Below are 11,012 nucleotides of genomic sequence, written 5' to 3'. Positions count from 1 at the left end.
TTGTTAGAATAAATGTATTCATAGTAGACTCTGATTAGCATAATGTTATGCCACATTCGTCTTCTTTATAATAGGCATATCCCTTTGGAGTGTTGGTATAGTCAGATGACAGGTTTAGTTTAAAAAGAAAAACAAAACATAGCCAAGGTCTGGGAACACAAACTTTTATAGAAAGCTTCTTCATGCTCCATCATCCTAAAGAAGTGTGAGAGAGAGAGAGAGAGAGAGAGAGAGAGAGAGAGAGAGAGAGAGAGAGAGAGAGAGAGAGAGAGAGAGAGAGAGAGAGAGAGAGAGAGAGAGAGAGAGAGAGAGAGAGCATTTACATCTCCGGCAGAATTAGACATTCATCCACGTTCTCGTAAGATGGGATAGGGTTAAAACATGAACGTGTGTGAGAGAGAGAGGAAGAGAGAGCGAGAGAGAAAGCGTGAAAACGTGCGTGAGGGGGTTTTGGGTCTGTGGTCATCTCCTCATGACTCTTTGCATCAGAAAACTAGGCTAAAGCAATCAAAGCAATAGCTTTCACTATAGAGAAGGGAATAGACATGTTGGAATATGACTGGTCATCTCGATGTTTTTGCTGTTGATTGCAGTGGTCAGTTATCTCTACTGAATCCCAATGAGTCTCTCTCTCTCTCTCTCTCTCTCTCTCTCTCTCAATTCAATTCAATGGGCTTTATTGGCATGGGAAACATGTGTTAACATTGACAAAGCAAGTCTCTCTCTCTCTCTCTCTCTCTCTCTCTCTCTCTCTCTCTCTCTCTCTCTCTCTCTCTCTCTCTCTCTCTCTCTCTCTCTCTCTCTCTCTCTCTCTCTCTCTCTCTCTCTCTCTCTCTCTCTCTCTCTCTCAGCTGCGCTCACACACACGCCTCGCCCGACGCTGCGCGTAGCCTTCCATACAGATGAGGGCTGGAAGTCACGCACTCCTTGACGTAGCGAGAGACCGGTTGCAGTGCTGCTCGGTCTCTGTAGCAGCGCAGCACGTATTGCGCAACGTGACTCACACCCAGGTCGCCCCGTAGCCGCCAATCCAGCCGGTAAAACACCGTTATCCTACAAAGTGGGATTGGGAAGTGAGCCGACGAGAAGCTCTTCATTTTATTCTACACCAGAATCATCACAGGAATCGGGTGCACGCGCCACACTCCCTATACCGGACTCACCCACCTCTACATCCCCACAGAGATGACTCGCGCACGGTGTCGGAAGTCGTGATGTAGCCGTTAGTGAGCGAGCGCACCAGCTAGCCCCTGAAGCAATATCGCGGTTCAAGAACTCAACGGCTTGTAGCAGTAGGCAAACGTTTTCCCCGAGCATCAAATTGCATAGAGTCTCGCTAGGATTCAAATGGCAGCGCTTTTAACACATGACAGTTCATGTATTCTATCTAAACAAGATATGACAACCACTGGAACCGCTGAGGAGCCATGTCCCTGGATATCATCTCAATCATTCTGCAGCCAGGAGCATCAGTGTGACCACTCAGTGAGGAGCTACGAGGTTAAGCACCAACGTGACGGACGGGACTGAATAGACATCATTATTGGGTCCCACCTACCTGAAGCAGCCTATTCGATCCACTGTCATCACTGACTGTCTTTGGGCTAGGGCGGTAGTCTTCTGCTCTGCACCGTCTCTCTTCCCTGGCTCTCTGTTTGCTACAGAACCGCCAAGACATCCACTGGCTCAGTATACAAGCAGTACACCACTTTTGCAAATGAATTCGTCAGCACTTGATTTATTGTGACAGTGTACTGAGGTGAAAACGCGCCTTTTAGCTTTTGGCGTTCATAAATTACCGTTGCAACGCATTCAGAACATTGGGGGATTGGAGCGGCAGCGGTGTTCTATCTATACACGCGAGTTCCATCGCTTCTCCAACCTCTTTCGTCAACCCGGAAAGGACTTCTTGCATTTGAGAGCTGGATATGTTGAGATTAACGTAAAGGATGGATCTAATAATATCTGTTTTGGGGATCCTGACGCTGTTACTGGAGGGCATCAGTTGCCAAGGAGTGTACGGTAAGTGTGCCTCTTCCTCCAACAGGTTGCAAGGAACGTGACCTTGTAAGATTTGCGCCCATAATTGCAACTTTAATGGGGGTTGGGGCCACAAAAAAATCGGAACTCATCTCGGGGGGCTGCAGTGGTTCATGGGTCTGTAGTTCTACAGCCAATTTTCTGCAATTCTACACATTTTGCCATAGGGTGGAGACAATTTTTTGCAGTTTTTAACATGATATCGAATTATCAATTAGATCCCGGTTGGTAGTTTGAACATGTTTAATACATGTTTACATAACAATGCTTTACATAACAATAGATGTGTTTGTGTTGCCCAAACACATTTTGAAATTGTACCTTTTTATTTCGATTATTCTAACTCTTAATAGTAAATTGATTCCCAGACTGAGTTCCCCCCAAAAAGGGAATTGATCAGCAGGCCTACACAACGGAGGGGAGGGGTCACGGGCTGCATTCTAGCCACCAGTGCATTCAGATAGAAACATAGTGTTGCACAAGGAGTTGAAATGTATTTTTTTAACCAGGCAAGTCAGTTAAGAACAAATTCTTACTTTCAATGACAGCCTAGGAACAGTGGGTTAACTGCCTTGTTCAGGAGCAGAACAACAGATTTTTACCTTGTCAGCTCAGGGATTTGATCTTGCAACCTTGCAGTTACTATTCCAACACTCTAACCACTAGGCTACCTGCCAAATGAATAACTTATAGAAGAGAGAGCCACGAGCTGTCTATCAACCACTGGTTAGTGACCCGCACCAGGTTATTGAACAGCGAATATATCACAAACTGTCAAATTCCCATAAACTCCATCACAAATGATTTCTGGTGTTCTAATATACTGTAGCTAAAGGATTATCACAGTCGATTGGTTTCCTTTGTTGTTGGTGACGATATGATATGTAGATGTTGATGCATCTTGAGGGCTTCTATGTACTGCCAAAATAAAGGAGCCGCCAGAACAGCTTCAAAGCATCTTGACATAGATTCTACAAGTGTCTGAAACTCTGTTGGCAGGATGCGAACATTCCTCCAAAATAAATAGCCAAAATAATGGGCAACTTGGCCTTTTAATACATGACCCTAAGTATGATGGGATGTTACTTGCTAAATTAACTGAGGAACCACACCTGTGTGGATGCACCTGCTTTGTATCCCTCATTTACTCCAGACGTTCCTTTATTTTGGCAGTTACCTGTATCTTACCCATGTGTATAATGTGTTACGTTTCTAGATTCAGACAATGTCGCCGTCACAATGAATCGCATTGAGCGTCTCTTAACTGTCAAGATCACTTTTATGTATATACATTTTGTATTCACCAACATGAATGCTATTTTAAATAATGTACTGTATAAGCATATCACACACACGCACGCACGCACACACACACACACACACACACACACACACACACACACACACACACACACACACACACACACACACACACACACACACACACACACAGAGGAGTGTTCAACCAGTGGCACTGATGCTGCCTGGGCTGAAAAGACATGTGTGTTGACAGCAGAGGTGCACTCACTGTTCTATGGTAATAATATGAATCATATGAGTGAGTGAAGCCACCTCACCCCGAGCAGAGCTGGATACATGGGGGCAGACACCACTGACCTGCAGCTGTTGCTACCAGTGGCAGTGACCTGAGAGAATATTGTAGACCAGAGTGAAAGCTCTGGTCATACTGGGGGTTCAAGACTGTTTGATGGATATTGGTGGTAAGCAGGCATGCTGTGTACTAGTGGCATTATCCAGATTAGAGGTTCAGTCAGACTGAAAGTGAAAACAGGTCTTAAGAAATGTTTGCAAATGTATTAAAAATAAAAAACAGAAACACCTTATTTACATAAGTATTCACACCCTTTACTATGAGACTCGAAACTGAGCTCAGGTGCATGCTGTTTCCATTGATCATCCTTGAGATGTTTCACAACTTGATTGCAGTCCACCTGTGGTAAATTCAATTGATTGGACATGATTTCGAAAGGGACACACCTTTCCATATAAGGTCCCACAGTTGACAGAGCATGTCAGAGCAAAAACCAAGCCATGACGTCGAAGGAATTGTCCGTAGAGCTCCGAGACAGAATTGTGTCGAGGCACAGATCTGGGAAAAGGTACCAAAAAAAGGTGTGCAGCATTGAAGGTCCCCAACATTCCTAAATGGAAGAAGTTTGGAATCACAAGACTCTTCCTAGAGCTGGCTAGTCGGCCAAACTCGGCAATTGGGGGAGAAGGGCCTTGGTCAGGGAGGTGACCAAGAACCCAATGGTCACTCTGACAGAGCTCCTCTGTGGAGAAGGGGGAATCTTCCAGAAGGACAACCATCTCTGCAGCACTCCACCAATCAGGCCTTTATGGTAGACTGGCTAGATAGAAGCTACTCCTCAGTAAAAGGCACACAATGACATCCCACTTTGAGTTTGCCAAAAGGCACATAAAGGACTCTCAGACCATAAGAAACAAGATTTTCTGGTCTGATGAAAACAAGATTGAACTCTTTGGTCTGAATGCCAAGCGTCACGTCTGGAGGAAACCTGGCACCATCCCTACGGTGAAGCACGGTGATGGCAGTATCATGCTGTGTGGATGTTTTTCAGCGGCAGGGACTAGGAGACTAGTTAGGATCGAGGGAAAGATGCAAAATACAGAGAGATCATTGATGAAAACCTGCTCAAGAGCACTCAGGAACTCAGACTGGGGCAAAGGTTAACCTTCCAATAGGACAACGACCCTAAGCACACAGCCAAAGACAACGCAGGACTGTCTTTGGGACAAGTCTCTGAATGTCCTTCTTGAGTGGCCCAGCCAGAGCCCGGACTTGAACCCGATCGAACATGTCTGGAGAGACCTGAAAATTGCTGTGCAGTGACGCTCTCCATTCAACCAGACAGAGCTTGAGAGAATGGGAGAAACTCCCGAAATACAGGTGTGCCAAACTTGTAGCGTCATACCCAAGAAGACTCAAGGCTGTTATCGCTGCCAAATGTGCTTCAACAAGGTACTGAGTAAAGGGTATAAATACTTATTTAAATGTAGTATATACAATTGAAGTCGGAAGTTTACATACACTTAGGTTGGAGTCATTAAAACTCGTTTTTCAACCACTTCACAAAATTCTTGTTAACAAACGATAGTTTTGGCAAGTCGGTTAGGTCATCTACTTTGTGCATGACACAAGTAATATTTCCAACAATTGTTTACAGACGTATTATTTCACTTATTATTCACTGTATCACAATACCAGTGGGTCAGAAGTTTACATACATTAAGTTGACTGTGCCTTTAAACAGCTTGGGAAATTCCAGAAAATTATGTCATGGTTTTAGAAGCATCTGATAGGCTAATTGACATAATTGGAGTCAATTGGAGGTGTACCTGTGGATGTATTTCAAGGCCTACCTTCAAACTCAGTGCCTCTTTGCTTGACATCATGGGAAACTCAAAATGAATCAGCCAAGACCTAAAAAAAAATGGAGACCTCCACAAGTCTGGGCCATCCTTGGGAGAATTTTCCAAATGCCTGAAGGTACCACATTCATCTGTACAAACAGTACGCAAGTTTAAACACCATGGGACCACGCAGCCGTCATACCACTCAGGAAGGAGACGCGTTCGGTCTCCTAGAGATGAACGTACTTTGGTGCGAAAAGTGCAAAGCAATCCCAGAACAACAGCAAAGGACCTTGTGAAGATGCTGGAGGAAACAGGTACCAAAGTATCTATATCCACAGTAAAACAAGTCCTATATCAACATAATCTGAAAGGCTGCTCAGCAAGGAAGAAGCCACTGCTCCTAAACCACCATATAAAAGCCAGACTACGGTTTGCAACTGCACATGGGAAAAAATATCTTACTTTTTGGAGAAATGTCCTCTGGTCTGATGAAACAAGAATAGAACTGTTTGGCCATAAATACCATTGTTTTGTTTGGAGGAAAAAGGGGGAGGCTTGCAAGCAAAAGAACACCATACCAACCGTGAAGCACAGGGGTGGCAGCGTCATGTTGTGGGGTTGCTTTGCTGCAGGAGGGACTGGTGCGCTTCACAAAATAGATGGCATCATGAGGAAGCTAAATTATGTGGATATTTTGAAGCAACATCTCAAGACATCAGTCAGGAAGTGAAGCTTGGTCGCAAGTGGATCCTTCCAAATGGACAACAACCCCCAAGCAACTTCCAAAGTTGTGGCAAATGGACAACAAAGTCAAGGTATTGGAGTGGCCCTCACAAAGCCCTGACCTCAATCCTATAGAAATTTGTGGGCAGAACTGAAAAAGTGTGTGCAGGCAAGGAAGCCTATAAACCTGACTCAGTTTTACCAGTTCTGTCAGGAGGAATGGGCCAAAAATCACCCAGCTTATTGTGGGAAGCTTCTGGAAGGCTACCCAAAACGTTTGACACAAGTTAACCAATTTAAAGGCAATGATACCAAATAGGAATTGAGGGGAACACAGCATTAATTAACATGAAACAAACACAACAGAAGGGTTAAATTGGGCTATGGCATGGTATGGTGTGAAAGAATCCCACACACTGACACAAGAGATTGGCTTCTTTTGTTATCACATTTGCACATGTTTTACCATATATTACAGTATAAAAGCCTATTCAAGACCTATCACTATTCAAGACCTTTATAACACTGTCAATTTACCATCAGGATATTCTAAAGCCAATTACCTAATCCAAGATATACACAAGCTCTCTCTCTCTCTTACCATCAGAATTAATCAAACGCATGCCATAGCAAAGCTATTAACTCATAGGCCTTAAAGCATAGATCTATACATCTTTAAGAGAGAGAGAGAGAGAGAGAGAAGAGAGAGAGAGAGAGAGAGAGAGAGAGAGAGAGAGAGAGAGAGAGAGAGAGAGAGAGAGAGAGAGAGAGAGAGAGAGAGAGAGAGAGAGAGAGAGAGAGAGAGAGAGAGAGAGAGAGAGAGAGAGAGAGAGAGAGAGAGAGATTTTTTTTGAGTTTTTTTTTTGAGATTTGAGTTTTTATAAAAACCTTTATTTTTTACTCAAGTGTTAACATAAATAATAACACACTGCCTTTTCAGAAATGAAACAACAAATGTTATTCCTAAACAAAAATAACTACATAACATATACATTCAACTTATTTCAGCAGCAAAAATAATTTCCCCTCCTCTACAAAACAAAGCGCTCCTTCGTAAGCCCACTTCTCCTCAAATAATAGGAGATCTTTTACAGCTGAAAAGAACTCAAAATCTACTTTTATTCTTGCTTTCACTAAACCTTTAAAAACACATCTTACATCCTGCCCATATCCCGTTTCTATCTTATGTTTCCTACTCAGAAAAATTGACATCTTAGCTTGTCCCAAAATAAATTTAACATTTGACATTTTCTTTTCTGTTGTTTACTATATTGAAACCCCAAAATAAAAACAGTGTTATTGAAAAACTCCCCTACTGCTTTAAACAAAGATTCCAGCATTTCCAATAGAGGTTTTATCCTCTCACACTCCATAAAACAGTGAAAAATGGTTTCTCTTATATTACAAAAAGGACACCCATCTCTAACATCTGAGTTAATAACAGATACAAAAGCATTAACTGCAATGATGCCATGCAAAACCCTCCATTGCATATCACCAGTACCCTTTTGTAACGGTGGTTTGTACAGTGCTCTCCATGCTGGCTTTACCTTGTCATCAATGCCCAATTTTACCCTCCATGGAGTATCTTTTCTATTTTTCAATTTATCTTTATTCAACACCTTGACACACCCCCTATACAATTCCTTCCCATTCATCTCATCCAAACCCACCTCCTCCAACCCTCTCAAATCCAGCAATACCGCCTTTCTTTCTGACTCTGGGATATTTGGTGTAATCCCTAGTTTTGGAAATGAGACGTCTTCATCTTGCACCTTCTTCTTGTGGCTACTCAGCATACCCCATTCTTCCGCTGACAGAGCCTTCCTACAGCTCCCCAGCATTTGTCCGACAATCCTTTCCGACCTCATCCCCAAATGTTCTGCCACCCGTCTTCCATCCATTAAGGCGGGCCCAGCCATGGCCATTAACTGTCTTAAGGTGATGATTTTCCCCTTCACCAGAATCTTGGAGAAATGTGGAACAGCTGCAGTTGTACAATCCAGTCTTGCCCCATACACCAGAGGTTCCTCCAACAGCCAATGCACTGACTCCGCTGAAGTTCTTCTGGACACTTTCATTATGCTCCACACTCTGAGAAGGCCTCTGTAAAACGGAGGTACTCCCTCCCTAGAAATCTGGCTACTATCAACCAGAAATAAAGCCTTCTTTAAACCTAATCCTCCAACCCGCTGTAATATAAGACCTGCCACCCCTCTCCACACCACATTTTCCGGTCCATAAAGCAACCTTTGAATAAACTGAAACCGAAAAGCAGCAGCCCTACTAGCAAGATGTACAAGACCTTGTCCCCCCTCCTCTTTTGACAAATACAAAACACTTTGTGGAACCCAGTGATATTTATCCCAAAAGAAATCCACAATAATTGCCTGTATCTTAGCCAGAAGGCCAGATGGTGGTTCTAAAACTGACAACCGATGCCACAGTGCAGAGGCAATCACATTGTTAACTATAATAGTGCGCCCCCTATATGACATACGAGATAGTAACCAACGCCATCTCCTCATCCTCCCTTCCACCATTTCAACCACCCCACTCCAATTTTTTTCCATAGTCCCCTCATCTCCTAGGTACACTCCAAGATACTTAAAACCTCCCTTACACCATTCTAGCCCCCCTGGCAAAGCCATGATCCCTCCAGACCATTCTCCAATCTGTAAAGCACAACTCTTTTCCCAATTTACCTTTGCAGAGGATATTCCCCTAAAACGATCAACCATTAGACTCAAACTATCCACCTCCGCTTGATTTTTCACTAGCACAACAACATCATCAGCATAGGCTGAAAGACGAATAGGAGGAATATCCTCTGAAAGGCACACCCCTGCAATGCGACTTCTAATGCTATTTAGTAGTGGCTCTATAGCAATAGCATATAACATCCCAGACATAGAACATCCCTGCCTAATACCTCTACACACTTTAAAAGGAGCACTCAAACCACCGTTAACTTTCAATACACTTTCAATGTCACCATATATCACCTTTATCATGGCAATAAAACCAGAGCTGAACCCAAAACCCTCAAACGTGTGCCATAAATATTGATGTTCAACTCGGTCAAATGCCTTTTCCTGATCAATTGAAATTAGACCAGCATCCAACCCAATAGCTTTAGAGACGTCCAAAAAATCACGAATCAGAGAAATGTTATCCCCTATCTGCCTGCCAGGAACACAGTAGGACTGATCCGTATGTATGATTTGCCCCATCACCTCCCTCAGCCTGTTGGACAAAGCCTTTGACAATATTTTATAATCAGTACACAATAAAGCCACCGGCCTCCAGTTCTTCACCTCCCTCAGGTCACCCTTTTTAGGCAGTAGGGTGAGGACAGCCCTTCAGCAGCTTATTGGTAGTAACCCTCCGGTTAAACTATCATTAGCTACTTCTAACCAATCCTCTCCCAACATAGCCCAAAAAGACTTAAAAAAGTCAACGGGAAGCCCATCAATGCCTGGTGCCCTTCCATTTTCCATGCCATTTAATGCAGTGTATAAATCCTGCAAAGACAATGGTTGCTCAAGCTCAACCTGAGCTTCTGCAGGCACCTTTGGGAGCCCATCAAAGAACTGCTGTGTCACTGTTTTGTCCTCTTTGTACTCACACTTGTAGAGCTCAGCATAGAACTCTACTGCCCTCTTTCTAATTTCACTAGGGCTAGTGAGCTCTTGTCCAACAGCTGATTTGAGACAATGAATAATTTTTCTTTGTCCATTCTTTTTCTCTAAACCAAAGAAAAATTTGGATGAGGCATCCATTTCAGATATGCCCTGAAATTTACTTCTCACCAATGCCCCCTGTGCTCTGATACCCAGCAGATCTGCCAATGCAGCTTTTCTCCTCTTGAGGGCCTGAGTATGGCCTCGATCTCCTGTGGTCTCAACTAACGTCATGAGTTCCACTATTTCAATCTCTAGGGCTTTCATTGATCTGGTGATATCCTTGGTGACATTCCTCGTGTATTGATTACAAAATTGTTGAATCTGGATTTTCCCTATATCCCACCATTGTTGAAGGGATACAAAACTGGCCTTTTGAGACCTCCACCTCTCCCAAAAAAAACTGAAACAATTCCTGAAGTGAGCATCACTCAATAAAGTTATATTAAAATGCCAGTATGCGCTTTTAGGTTTTACATCGTTAATGAACACCACCTCTGTTATTAAACAATGATCAGAAAATCCCACTGGAGTTATCACACTTGATTTACAGACCTGAGATTGATGCTCAAAAACATAAAACCTATCTAACCTGGCCATAGAGATGATGTTCTCTCTCACATGCGCCCAGGTGTACTGCCTTGTTCTTCCATGTTGACTCCGCCAAATATCACACAGTTCATTTGTTACAATAAGGCGTTTTAAAAACGTCCTTGAGGCTATATGAGGTTCTTGGTGATTTCTATCTAAATCACTAACTGTGCAGTTAAAATCCCCAGCAATAAACAAATAATCTTCTTTGTTACATTTCTCAATGGCATTTGATAATGTCTCTAAAAAACATACCCTCTCAACTGTCACCACTGGGGCATATACATTTATCAGACACATATTGATGTTTTCATACCTTGCTCTAACTTTTAATAACCTCCCCTCAACTACCTCTTCAACCTCATATGACAAAGGCAAAAACCCTTTTGAGAACAAGATAACCACACCCCCACTTTTTGAGTTTTTATGACTACACACCACTGTCCCCCCCCACTCCTGTTGCCACATAACTTCATTTTCCAAATTACTATGCGTTTCTTGTAGAAAAATTATGTCACTTCCCTTTCCCCTCATTAACTCATACACCATGGCTCTTTTTTTAACATCTCTTGCCCC

General features: G+C 43.1%; 1 protein-coding gene across 1 annotated transcript in view; it reads left to right on the top strand.

The window, feature by feature from the left end:
- The first annotated feature begins 849 nt into the window (after positions 1–849).
- LOC110522476 (MAM domain-containing glycosylphosphatidylinositol anchor protein 2) overlaps positions 850–11,012 on the top strand; it is a 379,869-nt gene continuing 369,706 nt past the window's right edge. The window contains exon 1 of the mRNA XM_021600903.3: positions 850–2,022. Coding sequence (XP_021456578.2) covers positions 1,950–2,022 — 73 coding nt within the window. The 5' untranslated portion in view covers positions 850–1,949. The remainder of the gene's footprint in view (positions 2,023–11,012) is intronic.

Source organism: Oncorhynchus mykiss, chromosome 4, assembly GCF_057628025.1.
Source record: "Oncorhynchus mykiss isolate SJ-2025 chromosome 4, ASM5762802v1, whole genome shotgun sequence".
NCBI lineage: Eukaryota > Metazoa > Chordata > Actinopteri > Salmoniformes > Salmonidae > Oncorhynchus > Oncorhynchus mykiss.
This window is presented reverse-complemented; position numbering and strand designations above follow the sequence as displayed.